Source organism: Heloderma suspectum, chromosome 14 (genome assembly GCF_057233095.1).
Source record: "Heloderma suspectum isolate Gila_16-S chromosome 14, 16-S_ref, whole genome shotgun sequence".
Taxonomy (NCBI): Eukaryota; Metazoa; Chordata; class Lepidosauria; order Squamata; family Helodermatidae; genus Heloderma; species Heloderma suspectum.
Genome location: NC_139471.1, coordinates 24,526,223 through 24,539,773, shown reverse-complemented (window position 1 = coordinate 24,539,773; position 13,551 = coordinate 24,526,223). Strand labels below are relative to the sequence as shown.

The window sequence follows — 13,551 nt, the reverse complement described above, 5'->3', positions numbered from 1 at the left end:
GTCTCTGTGACTCGCGACATGCATTCAGGGGTTCTAACCTGCTGTTTGTGTCTGACTCTCAGGAGCTGTTCACACAACACGCTAATCCACACTCAGTGGCTGAGTGTGGGTAGTTTTGAACCATGGGTTGTTTGTTGAACCGTGGGTTAGCGTATTGTCTGAACACAGCCAGTGTGGGTTGTTAGCCACTCTGAACAGCCCAACAACAAACCATGGGATCTCAAGGTGGCTTGTTCGAGAAAATAAGCCACACTGCATGGTTAACACGCTACCTTGGCTGCATTCAGACAACACAATTCAACCAACAATCCACGGTTCAAAACAACCCACACTCAGCCACTGCGCGGGTTAGCGTGTTGTGTGAACAGCCCCTCAGAAAGCTGAAGGGAGGTGTTTTAAAAAGAAGTGATGGCTTTGCTCCAGGTGCCGGAAACGTGAAGCCAATTTAGGTGTTGGGTACAGAAAATAGTCTTGGTCCATCAGTAGAATTTAGGGATGTCTTTTTCTTTTGGGCATGGGGCATGTGGTGCCTCAAACTTGGAGGGGGCTGCAGTCTGCTCCCTATCACGGGTGTCGTGGAAGCAGGGCCCGCAGGGACACAGCGCCGGGACTCTTTAGTTAGCAGGGAGGCTGACATCATCCCTCACCCTGCCCTTCCTTGCTCCCTCTGAGTTTAGCTGCGAGTCTCATAGTACGGGGGGGGGGGGGGGATGGATTGTCCCAGCAACAATATATTGCTCCCTGTTGCAATGCAAAGGATTTAGGGGTGGCTGGGTCTGGAAAGGGCACTTCAGAGCCATTCGCTTTACCAAAGAGCTGCTCCTGATGGAGTCAAAAATCTCTAGAACCAGTCTGTTGATCTGGATCAAGACATCAGCCTCAATTTCTCAAGCCCTAGAAACGTGGCTTTGGAGACCCTCATGATGAGTGGCCCTGCACTTCCAAATTTACCACCACCCCACCGATCTGATGAAAAGGCTGCTTTTCTGGCTCTGTGTGCCCACTAGGAAAATTAGACATGCCTGACTATTTTGTGGCTGGGTATCTTCCCCGTGCCTCCTGTTTCCTGACTGAATTAAGTGGATTATAGAGTAGTAGGGTGGAAGGGGCCTACAAGGCCATCGAGTCCAACCCCCTGCTCAATGCAGGAATCCAAGTCAGAGCATCCCTGACAGGTGGCTGTCCAGCCTCGTCTTGAAGGCCTCCAGTGTGGGAGAGCCCACCGCCTCCCTAGGGAATTGGAATAGTTCTTAAGCCAGAAGTTTCTTCCATTGATCGCTTTCATTAAGATTCATTGTTAATTGTCACAGCCGGTGATAGCATTATCATAGAATCATAGAATAGAATCATAGAATAGTAGGGTTGGAAGGGGCCTACAAGGCCATCGAGTCCAACCCCCTGCTCAATGCAGGAATCCAAGTCAGAGCATCCCTGACAGATGGCTGTCCAGCCTCGTCTTGAAGGCCTCCAGTGTGGGAGAGCCCACCACCTCCCTAGGGAATGGGTTCCATTGTCGTATTGCTCTAACAGTCAGGAAGTTTTTCCTGATGTTCAGCTGGAATCTGGCTTCCTGTAACTTGAGCCCATTATTCCGTGTCCTGCACTCTGGGATGATCAAGAAGAGATCCTGGCCTTCTTCTCTGTGACAACCTTTCAAGTACTTGAAGAGTGCTATCATATCTCCCCTCAGTCTTCTCTTCTCAAGGCTAAACAGGCCCAGTTCTTTGAGTCTCTCTTCATAGGGCTTTGTTTCCAGTCCCCTGATCATCTTTGTTGCCCTCCTCTGAACCCTATCCAGTTTGTCTGCATCCTTCTTAAAGTGTGGTGCCCAGAACTGGACACAGTACTCCAGATGAGGCCTAACCAGTGCTGAGTAGAGGGGAACTAGTACCTCCCGGAATTTGGAAGCGATGCTTCCATGAATGCAGCCCAAAAGAGCATTTGCCTTTTTTGCAGCCACATCACATTGTTGGCTCATATTCAGCTTGTGATCGACAACAATTCCAAGATCCTTCTTGCTTGTAGTGTGGTTGAGCCACGTATCCCCCATCTTGTAACTGCATTTGGTTTCTTTTTCCTAGGTGCAGAACTTGGCATTTGTCCCTATTAAATGCCATTCTGTTGTTTTCTGCCCAGCACTCCAGTCTATCCAGATCACTTTGAATTTTGTTTCTGTCTTCCAAAGTATTAGCTATCCCTCCCAATTTTGTGTCATCTGCAAATTTGATCAGCATTCCCTGCACCTCCTCCTCCAAGTCATTCATAAAAATGTTGAAGAGCACTGGGCCCAGGACTGAGCCCTGCGGTACCCCACTCGTTACCTCTCCCCAGCTTGAGAAGGTCCCATTGATAAGCACTCTTTGAGTCCGATTCTGTAGCCAACTGTGGATCCACCGGATCGTTGTTTCATCTAGCCCACTTTGAGCTAGTTTGCTCATCAGGATATCATGGGGCACTTTTGTCGAAAGCTTTGCTGAAGTCGAGGTATATGATGTCCACAGCATTCCCACAGTCCACAAGGGAGGTGACCTGATCAAAAACTGGGATCAGATTCGTCTGGCAGGACTTGCTTTTGACAAATCCATGTTGGCTTCGAGTAATCACGGCATTGTTGTCAAGGTGCTTCCAGATGGATTGCTTTATCATCTGCCCCAGAATTTTCCCTGGGATTGATGTCAGACTGACTGGTCTGTAGTTCCCAGGTTCCTCCTTTTTACCCTTTTTGAAGAGAGGGACAACGTTAGCCCTCCTCCAGTCATCTGGCACTTCCCCCGTCCTCCATGATTTCTCAAAGAGAATAGACAGCAGTTCTGAGAGTTCTTCTGCCAGTTCCTTTATGACTCTAGGATGCAGTTCATCTGGCCCTGGACATCTGAACTCATTCAAAGTAATTAGGTGTTCCTTGACCATATGCCTGTCGATCTCAAGCTGCAATCCTGCCCCTTCAGCCTGTACTTCGCCTTTGCCAGGGGGGTCGTAGACCCTCTTTTGGGAGAAGACTGAGCCAAAGTAGGAATTGAGCACCTCTGCCTTTTCTTTGTCATCTGTTATCGTTTTGCCATCCTTATTTAATAGCTGAACCACCGTTTCTTTCCTCTGCCTTGTACTATGGACGTAGCTGAAGAAAGCGTTTTTGTTGTTTTTAACATCCCTTGCTAACCTCAGCTCATTCTCAGCTTTAGCCTTCCTGACGCCATCCCTGCAATTCTGTGCTATCTGCCTGTACTCTTCCTTTGTTACTTGGCCTTCTTTCCACTTCCTATATGTGTCCTTTTTTGTTTTCAGGTCATCCCTAAGCTTTTTGTGAAGCCACATTGGCTTCTTCTGTTGTCTTCCACCTTTTCTTCTTGTTGGAATTGCTTGTGATTGTGCCTTGAGAATTTCCTTTTTTAAAAGCTCCCACCCATCTTGGACTCCTTTTCTCGCTAGCATCGCTTGCCATGGGACCTTACTGATCATTGTTCTGGGATTATGAAAATAAGCTTTCCTAAAATCCAGGGTACGCGTTTGACTACCCTCGGCTTTTGCTTCCCTTAGAACCAAGAACTCAAGTGCAACATGGTCGCTTTCCCCCAGAGTTCCTGTAACTGCTACTTTACCCACTAAGTCATCTCTGTTGGTTAGGATCAAGTCAAGGATAGCTGATCCTCTAGTTCCTTCCTCTACTTTCTGTAGGAGGAAGTTATCCGCCACACAAGTCAGGAATTTCCTGGAGGGGCCATATTTTGCAGAATTTGTCTCCCAACACATATCGGGGAAATTGAAGTCCCCCATTACTGCTACATCATGCTTCCTTGAAACATGCAGAATAGCTGCAGAATAGACATTGTTCTGCTGTAGACCAACTGGCTGAGGTCATACAGAAAACCAGGAGCATGTCAAGGCTCAGTTGCTAGGATGCATATTTTGAGTGTTATTCCAATAGACACCCCCCTCCACCTGGGAAATTCATTTGAGACCCTTTCTGCATAATTGGCTTCTCTGGGCTCCCTCAAAGTTGTGCTCCTCTTGTATGGTTGTTTGGCAGACAATATTTTTTCCTTGGGGAGTTGTGAGACTTTTAGCTTATTTGGTGATATCTATGTACGTGTGTATCCCAGCAAACTGCCTCCATCAAGCCCTCGGGACAGCTTATGGTGCACCATGAAGAAGTCAGCCAAATGCACAACTGAAGTGATGAAAACACTAAAATAATAAAGGGTAACAGCAGCTGAAACGACAATCAAGCAAGCATTTATCAGATAAAAGCCACTCTAAGCAGTCCCCCCCTCCTTGAAAAAGCTGACAGAAATTTTGAGGAAAAGGTTGTCACAAATGATCTGACCAACTCCTTGTTGAAGGGAGTTCCATCGCCAAGGTGCCGCCACCACAAAAGCCCCCCGTCCAATTTCCGACTGCCTAATTTCACATCAGGAGCCCGGCCAGCTTCATGGTGATAGATGTAGTTTTTAAGAGAGTTGAAAGTGATGGGGGGGGGGGGACGCCTTCCCAGTATATGCATGTGTTTTGCCAGGCTGTTGTCTTAGGTCAAAATAGGGCTGGAAGGTTTTCAAATGATGTGCCAACAACCTGCCAGACCTGTTTGACCACAGGCAAAAGTGAGGCTTTCTGCACCATGGATGGCACTCCTGCTTTCAAAATGCACATCAGCTCTCTGGAAGGACTGTTGTCTTTCTCCAGTGTGTGTGTGTGTGTGAGAGAGAGAGAGAGAGAGAGAGAGCGCTCAGGGGGAAAGGGTGGGAAATGCATCGTGTTTGTGCGTTGCGTGGGCATGCAGCAGCCTCTAGAGCTTGCGTGCTGCCCACAGCTTCTCTCAGCCGCCGCTTAAGCTGCGTAAGCAAACACCCTTAGGGCTCCCTCCCCTCCCCAGGCCCTGCAGCCTGGCTCCCGTAGCTGGCCTCGTGCTGTTTCCCAGTAGCCTTCTTGTTCAATCTTGAACTGAAGGGATCTTCCTGGCAAAAAATGATAGGTTTGTGAGATGCCAAGGAGGAGTCTTCCCCAAAGCCATATGATCACACTGGCTTCCTGCGTTTATTGAATGTATTAAATGCCCCCCAATACATTTCTCTAGACATTGCACAAGTTAAAGCATCAAAATAGCAACCCCAAAGTACGAAGAAAACCCCAGCCAAAACCAAGCAATAACTTAAAGCTAATAAGCAGCCAGCACAGCATAAAATATCCTACAAATGCAAAAACGCAAACAAACCCTAAAACGAGTGTCAGGTACAAAAGTTAAAACCTCATTGCAGTGACTAAAATAATAGATCTTAAAACATGGACAATCCTAAAAGGCTTTAAAAGCCGAGGCGATCAGTCGGGAAAGCGGGAAAGTGAGCAATGTGGGCACCGGGCAAGCTTCCCTCTGGGGGGGGTGTTTCAGGGCAGGGGCCACCCCCAATAAAGCCCTCTCTCTTGTTTCTGCTCTCCATGCCTCAGAATCAGGTGTGTGTGTGTGTGTGTGTCTTGGAGAAGGGCTTTTGTGGACTTTTTGTGGTAAGGTGTGGGCAGCTCATGTGGGAGGAGGCGTTCCATCTGGCCTCGAGGTCCCAAGCCATGCGCAGCTGGGTGATGGCAAATTGTGCCTGCGTTTGCACCCTGCTGGTAGGCGTGGCCAGTCTCTCCAACTGGGGCACGTTTCCCCACCCCCTCGCCTCATTTGCCACAACTAGGGCCTGGTGCCATGTCTGCACGGGTGCCGCACCAGCACAACCAGCAGCCTCGGCCCAGGCTGACCTGTGGTCCGCCCCGCCTGGCAGGGGCCCTCCAGGGTGCTTCCCCACGGCCAGCTGCCTGGCTGTTTCTGCCGGAGAAGCCATGAGTTGCAGCTGGGGGCCCTGCAGGCAGAGTGGGACACCTCATGTTGTCTCCACCTTGCCGATGGAGGGGCCGAGGCCGAGTGAGCGTGGCATCCTGAAAAGATGACCCGGGGCTGGGACAAAACCTGCACCCAGAACTGTTTGCGAGTGATTCTGTGCTGGTGTGGCTCAGGCGGGAGGCAGGTGCCGTCCTTGCCTTCTCCTTTCCCCCAGTGCTGGTGGTTGCATCTCTCTAGCAGCTGCCAACTTGGGGCCGTCCAGATGTGTTGGACTTCAACTCCCAGAATCCCCAGCCAGCTCTGGGAGTTGAAGTCCAACACATCTGGATGGCCCCAAGTTGGCGAAGGCTGCTAGAGAGTGTTTCTTTTCCTCCCATCGTGGCTTTCCCCTGGAATTTCCCAGCATCCACTGCTTCCCAAAAGCCGCCCGTGTGTGCGCGCAAGTGTAAGAAAACCATGGCAACCATGTGCTCTGCCAGTGATACCCAGTTTTCGTCTTTGCATCTGCTCCCTAGCAAACAGCAGCAATCCCGACTAGCCATCCCCCGGCTTTTCTGGTTTCCCCATCACCACCAGGAGGAGTGTGGCAGTTTAGGGTTGCCAACTGATCAGGACAGAGGTGGCCCGGCCTGCTCCCATGCTTTTAAGACCAGCTCAACCGGCAGAAATCAGTGGCTCGGGAAGCTTTTCACCGCAGAGCCAATGAAGCGCAGTCTGGCCTCCAGATCAAGCTGCAGTTCAAATGCACAGCTGCAGGGGCCGGTTGGGAACATCGGCAATCTTGGCAGGGGTATAACTGCTGCTTACAAGACCCCATGGTGTCAACCTCAGATTGCCACACCAGACACAGCCACTCGCTGTGGCTTTGCCAAGACTCGATGTGAGTTCAGAGGTGGGTCTCCCTCTTCGATCCTAGATGTGCTTGGTGCAGTCAGTAGAGAGCCAAGGGTGCTCTGCACATGCTCAGACAAATCACATGTCTCAGGGCCATGTTCCTGGCTGAACTGTGGGATGGTCGAGCATTTTCTCTCTTGAATGAGGGGGATGTTTGGTCTGATTCATCAGAGAAATTTAGCCACGAGAGCTCCCATGTTCAGGAGCAGTCAGCCCCCAAGTCCCTGGTGCTGGCGCTGTCCCTTTAATCCTGGTACGGCTTGTTGGCTTCCTGGAGGCATATGTTTAGCTGTAGCAGGGAGCTGGATGGCTCTGCTGCCTGGGAAGAATGGGATATGTAGTCAAACACATCTGGAGGCCACCAGCTCAGGGAAGCCTTCATTAGAGCCAGGGGTCAGGGGCATTGCCCTCTGGACCCCACCCACCCAGAGGCTACACTGTTTTGCTTTGAATTAGTCCCTTTTTGCCACCACAGCTGCTGCCGCCGAATTTTGGCGGTAAACCACCAATTTGTGATTTTGAAAGGATTTCATTTCATTTCTATACCGCCCAATAGCCCAAGCTCTTTGGGCGGTTCACAAAAATTAAAACCACAAAGTACAACATAAAACAATATGAAGTATGAAAGCTTGAAACTGCAATATAAAAGCACAACCAGAATAAAACCTAGTAGCGATGCAGAGATTTCCCCTCACCCCCACGTCGTTGAATTTCAGTAGTGTGGGAGCTGCAGCGAGGGGGACACACAGAAAAGGCCAGAGGGCACCGCATGGGGCCTGTTGCCCCCTCTGGGCTAGATGGAACCACTTTTGCAGCAAGAGCAAAGAGGAGAGCAGAATTTGGACCCGAGCCATCTTCAAGGCCATCCCTCTTGCTTGCATGTCTTTGGGGCGAGGAGGGCCTCGCTTGAACGAACGTGGCCCCCACCCGTGGCCGTCCCTCAGTGAAGAGGGCGGGGGGATCTCTGGTCCTTGCCTGACTTGTGCGTTATGTCTCCGTTTTCAGCTTGGAGACAAGCGGCAGCATGGAGTGGAGAAGGCAGCCGTGGCCAGCGTGGCATCCGTATCCCCCAGCTGCTCCCAGGCCAGGTAGGCACCGCCCCGGATAGCTCGGCGGCCAGCCCTGCATGGCCGCCGCCTCTGCACACAGACAGCTGTGCGCCGGAGAACGCCCTCGCGGGTCACTCCTGCGCCAGGGGGGCGGCCTGCCTCGGCGGATTTCCCACCTTCCGCGTGACGACGGCAGCCCGTTGAGGGGTCCAGAGCAGCAAAGCAGGCGGTTCCAGGCTCGGTTCCCAGCAGCATCGCCAGCTCAAAGGACCAGGCGGAAAGTGACAGGCAAGGCCGCCCTCTGCGCCCTTGAAGAACCACAGCCAGATAGAGTAGGCCACCTGCGGCTGTCTGGGCTAATGGTCTGACGCAGGCAAACTGCGGGAGGTCCCTCGGTAGGAATTCCCCGAGGGGCCAGGCCTCACTTCTGAATCTTTTACACCAGGGGTGCGCAGCCTTCAGCCCTCCAGGTGTTGTTGGACTATAAATCTTATCATCCCCAACTGTTGGTCATGCTGGCTGGGGCTGATGGGAGTTCAGCCGACACCTGGAGGACTACAGGCTGTCCACCCCTGCTTTACACAGCTAACAATTATTTTATTTATTTATTTATTTATTTCATTTCTATACTGCCCAGCAAACCGGAGGAAATGTTCCCACTGCCCACCCTGATCCCAGGAGGACAATATTCAACTGAAAAAACAAAATAAAAGCTAAATTCTGAATGGAATGAATTCAGGTTCTGCACAGGGATGAAATCTGTGACCCGGCTTTGAACTGTACAAATCTGCATTTGTTTTGTTGTCTTCAGTAGTTCTATTTATCTTGAGGGACGGATGTGAAACCTCCAGATTTGGGGGCAGGCTACCTCTGAGTGCCAGGTTTTGAGGACTGTGCCGGGGGCCATCGCCATTGTGCCCTGAGAGCCGCTTCTGGAGGCGTCTGGGTGGCCACTGTAGGAGACAGGGTGCTGGACTAGATGGAGCCTCCTTGGTCCGATTCAGGTGGGCTCTTTGGACATTTTCCATGCCGTAATTTGACACCAACAGCTCGAGATGAGGGCCGTGTATCTCCCCTCCTCCGTTTTCACGTCCAGTTCCTCTGCCTGCAAGCACGGACGGAGATAAACCACAGTCAGGGTTGTCTTAAACTGGAGCCGCCCATTGGGGGACCAGGCCTGGGGTTCGCCTCCGTTCCCCGACGGGCGCTGGGACTGAGCCCCCAATGGTCTCCTTCTTTCCTTCTTCTCCTTTTCCAGGGCTTGCCGCACTGTGCTGAGATGATCTGAGGAGTTCCTGGAGGGAGCAGAAAGCTGATTTTAAGATGACCCGAACGGACCCACCTGATATCCTAGTGTCTACAGTATACCAGGACATCAACGTGGCCTCGGTCGCCCCCTCCCCTTCCGCCTTCTGCCCCCCCACGAGGCAATGTGAGGGCTCCATGTCTTCCCCCCCGGAGAGCCAGCCCCCGCAGCCCTTCAACAAGCGGCACTGCCGCAGCTTTGACTTCCTGGAGTCCCTAGACGAGCCGCCGCCCACCCCTCCCACCATGGAGCGGCGCTCCCGGCGGCCGCCTACCCCCGAGCCGTCCTCGGCCCCCGGCGGCAGGAAGGCATCCATCCGGGCAGCTGCTTTGGAGGAGTACGCCAGCAAAGCCTGCTCGCACAGGAAGGACCTCCCCAAGGAGCCGGCCCCCCGGGCAGAGCCCAGGCGGCGTGCCCGGTCCAAGAGCGCCCCCCGGGTCCAATCCACCTTCGTCCCGGTCGCCATCCCCGTGTCCTCATGCTCCCCGCCAGCACCCATCCGGAGGGGGCGCGAGGCGCACCGGGTCTCCCGGGAACCCGAGCGGACGGAGCTGTCCCCACGCCGGGAGAGCAGCTATGCCTCCATGAAGGCCCTGATGAGCGAGGTGCACCCCATCAAGCTGCAGCCCCAGCGCAGCAGCGGCAGCCGCATCTCCCCGCTCTGTGTCACAGGCGCCAACTGCTACGAGGAGGGCCCCGCGGCTGTGAGGCCTCTGCCCCCCAGCGTGCATGTCAAGCGTCGGGTGGACATCAAGCCAGACGAGGCCACTGTGATGCATGCGGCCCGGAGCACCAAGGCCTCGCATGGCCTCGGAGAGGCCCCGGCAGCCTGGGCCCGGCCTCCGGGCGCCACGCACAGCTTGACTGTGCCCAGCAGTCGGCAGGTGTCCGTGTCTCGGACTCCCACCCCCAGTGACACTTACAGTGGGGAACACCGGGTGCTGGCGCCGTACCCCGCTGAACTCTATGATGGAGGCCCCGCCATGCCGGAGGGAGGCTGCATCCCCTACTCCCCGTACGTGCCAACCAAGTTCTTCTATACCGAAGAGCCAGGCAGCTTCCCTCTGAAAAGCTCCAGCTACGAGGGATACCCACCCCATTATGGGGGGCACGTGCTCCCACCCCAGACCTTTTATGCAGAAGAACCTCCCCAAAGCAGCTTCCACCCTCTCCCAGCCAGGACGTTTTTTGTGGAGGACAGCAGGACCCCATATCCCATCCAGGAGGCTCCCGCCCGGACGTACTACAACGACGACCCTCGCTTTTACACTCCCAGGACAGCCCCCGTGAAAGCCGTTTATGCCGAAGACCCCAGGGCATACCCCGCCTTGAGGTCTAACCCCCGAGTCTTCTACACAGAGGATTATGGGAAATATCACGAGCGGGAAGCCATGTCCCGGACTTATCCATACCCCCGCAGCGCTCCGGCCGTGCAATTTAATGACTGGTACTGCCCTGAGAGGGGGTCACTGCCCTACCAAACGTGGCAAATGCCCCGCTTGCCCCCCCACCAGCCTGCTCCCCGGGCCATGCTGTCCTCCTGGCATGCCAGCTACAGCGTCAGCCCTCCCAGGCTCGGCACAGACACGCGGCACTACTCCAAGTCCTGGGACAACATCTTGACCCCCCACGTGCGACGGGAAGACTCTCTGTTGCGCGGGCGCAGCTATGAGAACCTGTTGGCCCGGGATCCGCATCGTGCCTTATCCCCTGATGACCGGCGGCAACCAGTAGTGGTCAATTTGTCCAGCTCACCCAAACGCTATGCTGCCCTTTCGCTCTCTGAGAACTCCCTCATTGAGAAGGTGCATGCAGACGGTGGGCGGCACGGCTGGTACGTTACCCCAGAGATCACCATCACGGACAATGACATCCAGGCCAATGGGCTCTGCAAGAATGAGAGGCGATCAGCCAGCTGGGATGTGTTGGACTCTGGCGATGGGCGAGACAGGGGCTGTGTCCCCATCCGGCCCTACGTCCTGGACCCCGGTGCCAAAGAGAACGCCGCCCGCCAGCGCAGCCTGGAGCAGTTGGACGAGCTCATTACGGACCTGGTGATTGACTATAAGCCCCCCACCATTTGCCAGCCGAGTGAGATCAGCAATTTGGCAGACCAGCTCCGGCGGCTGATCAGCGACAGCATGGCCCTTCCTGCCAAGAAGACCGAATGCTGGAAGCCTTTGGAGCCCCGCCCCACCAAGGAGCAACCTGGCCGCAGCTCCTTCCATGCTGAGCTCCGCAAGGACCAAGGCCGACGCTCCGCCGAGGTGCCCGTGTCCACCGGGCCTCTGGAAAAGCCGCTGGACGACTGCTCCCCGGACCTCAGCGCCGACGAGGACGATGTGATGATGTGCTCCAACGCCAAGTGCCGCCGGACGGAGACCATGTTCAACGCCTGCCTCTATTTCAAGTCCTGCCACAGCTGCTACACCTACTACTGTTCCCGCAACTGCCGGCGGGAGGACTGGGACACCCACAAGGAGAGCTGCATCTATGGCCGGATTGGCAGCACCTGCCGCCACGTCCTCCAGTTCTGCCGGGAGAGCGGAGAGGTGCACAAGGCCTTCTCCCGCATCGCCAAGGTGGGCTTCCTTTCCCGTGGCCGCGGGGTGCTCTTCCTGGGCTTCCCCAACTCCGGCTCGGCAGAGAACTTCCTGCAGTTCGGCCTTGAGAGTCTGCTGGTGTCGCCCACCTACTTGTCGCTGCGGGAACTCGAAGGCTACTCAGACAACCTCGGGGACTATGCCCGGGAGCTCCGGGAGGCCGGCCAGCAGTATGACCCAGACGAATGCTTCCTCCTGAATGTGACAGTGGCTGTGGGGCAGAACGTCCCCGAGAGGCCTTCCCCAAAGGTGCAGGTGCCGACTGTCCGCAAGTATGCCAAGGTGGCCTTGGCGTCCTCAAGCCCCGAAAAGAAGATCCTCAAGAGGGAGCGGGACATGGAGACGCTGATCCTGACACCCCCTCCGGGCACGGCCGACATCGACAAGGAGGGTGAGGAAGGGCGCAAGGCCCGTGAGGTCTGCTTCATTCACATCCAGCGGGAGCTGCGCATCCGCGGCGTCTTCCTGCGGCACGAGTTCCCGAAGATTTACGAGCAGCTCTGCGCGTTTGTGGAGAGCAACAGGCGCTTTACGCCCACCACCATCTACCCCATTGACAAGAGGACCGGGAAGCAGTTTATGTGTATGATCATGGCGGCCTCTGAGCCGCGCACTCTTGACTGGGTGGCGAGCCCCAACCTCCTTGATGACATCATGTGATCCCACCGCTATCGCCACTCTGGTTCCCCCCCTTCCCCTGCCCCCCCCAAGGGCCTCCTATTGATTGCCCTTTTCTTAGAAGTGTATTTTATTATCAGAGTACTAATGTGAATGGTTGGCATGTTCCTGTTCTTTCTACAAGTAACCCTTGGCCAGGGAATGGGCAGGCCCAGCAGGAGCAAGGCTCTCTGGGGAAAGGTGCTGCTGCCCGGGCCAGGGGCCCTTGGGACTTAGCTACTGAAATGGAAAGTTTTTGCCACCAATTCAAAATTTGAATCTGGAATGTTGAAATGACACCCCCCCAGCATATTTGATTTTAAAAATGATAATATTTTGAAGTTTTATTGGTGAACTTTTATGTCAATAATGCTCAGCTTTACTGACATTCATAGGCATTTTGTTAGATCCTCCCTGCAACCAACAGTATCCATATTAGGAATATTGGGGGGGGGTGTGTGCGCGTGTGCGCGTGTGTGTGTGTGTGTGTTTTAAAATGACATGGGGGAATAGAAATGTGGAAAAGAAAAAGTTTGCAACCCACATTTTGGTTGGGATCATTTCCTTGAGAGATTTGTGAGATTTGTGAGTCCTCATCTGCTCCAAATTATGTCAGTTTTATCCAGGCCTGGCTGGGGGTGGGAGGGGTTTATTTGCAGTCATTGAGCTCTGAGGTTCTTACACAAGGCCTTCAGGGCACTGGGGGGGGGGATCTTTCCTATGTAGCATTGGCACCGTCTTTGCCTAGCCTCCAATCCAAATTTCCAACTTCTCGGCTGCTGACATGTCCTGTAACCACAGGAGAACAGTGCGACATCTCTGAGTGAGTGTGGTCGGGGACTAGATTTGACTCCTCCTTCCCAGCCTCCTGAGGAATACCCAAGTGCTCTGCTGTTCTGCAGAGATGGCTCCCCCCCAAGCACAAGCCAGGGTATGGGACCTCCTCTGGCCAAGCATCGGTGCTGACTGTGGACGTTTCCGACTGGAGGGGGGCATTTACATGAGCGAGAAGTAGGCAAAGACGTCTGGTGGGTCGTGCCGTGGGCTCTCACCTGAGAGCGACTGGTGCACGCTTCTGGTTGTACAAGGTGCCCTTTTCCTGAGATTTCCCACAAAATTATAACATATGCCCTGCACAATCTTGGGATCTGGATTTGCATCCTCACATCTTGAACAAACAGATTTGGAGCCGTCGGAGCCAGCCCTGCCCTGAGGCGAGATGGG

At 54.1% G+C, this 13,551-nt stretch overlaps 1 protein-coding gene across 1 annotated transcript; it reads left to right on the top strand.

The window, feature by feature from the left end:
• The first annotated feature begins 9,084 nt into the window (after positions 1-9,084).
• Positions 9,085-12,659, top strand: AJM1 (apical junction component 1 homolog). The gene has a single exon (XM_084821232.1). The coding sequence runs from the start codon at positions 9,085-9,087 to the stop codon at positions 12,328-12,330; it is 3,246 nt and encodes a 1,081-aa protein (XP_084677358.1). The 3' UTR covers positions 12,331-12,659.
• The last annotated feature ends 892 nt before the right edge of the window (positions 12,660-13,551 follow it).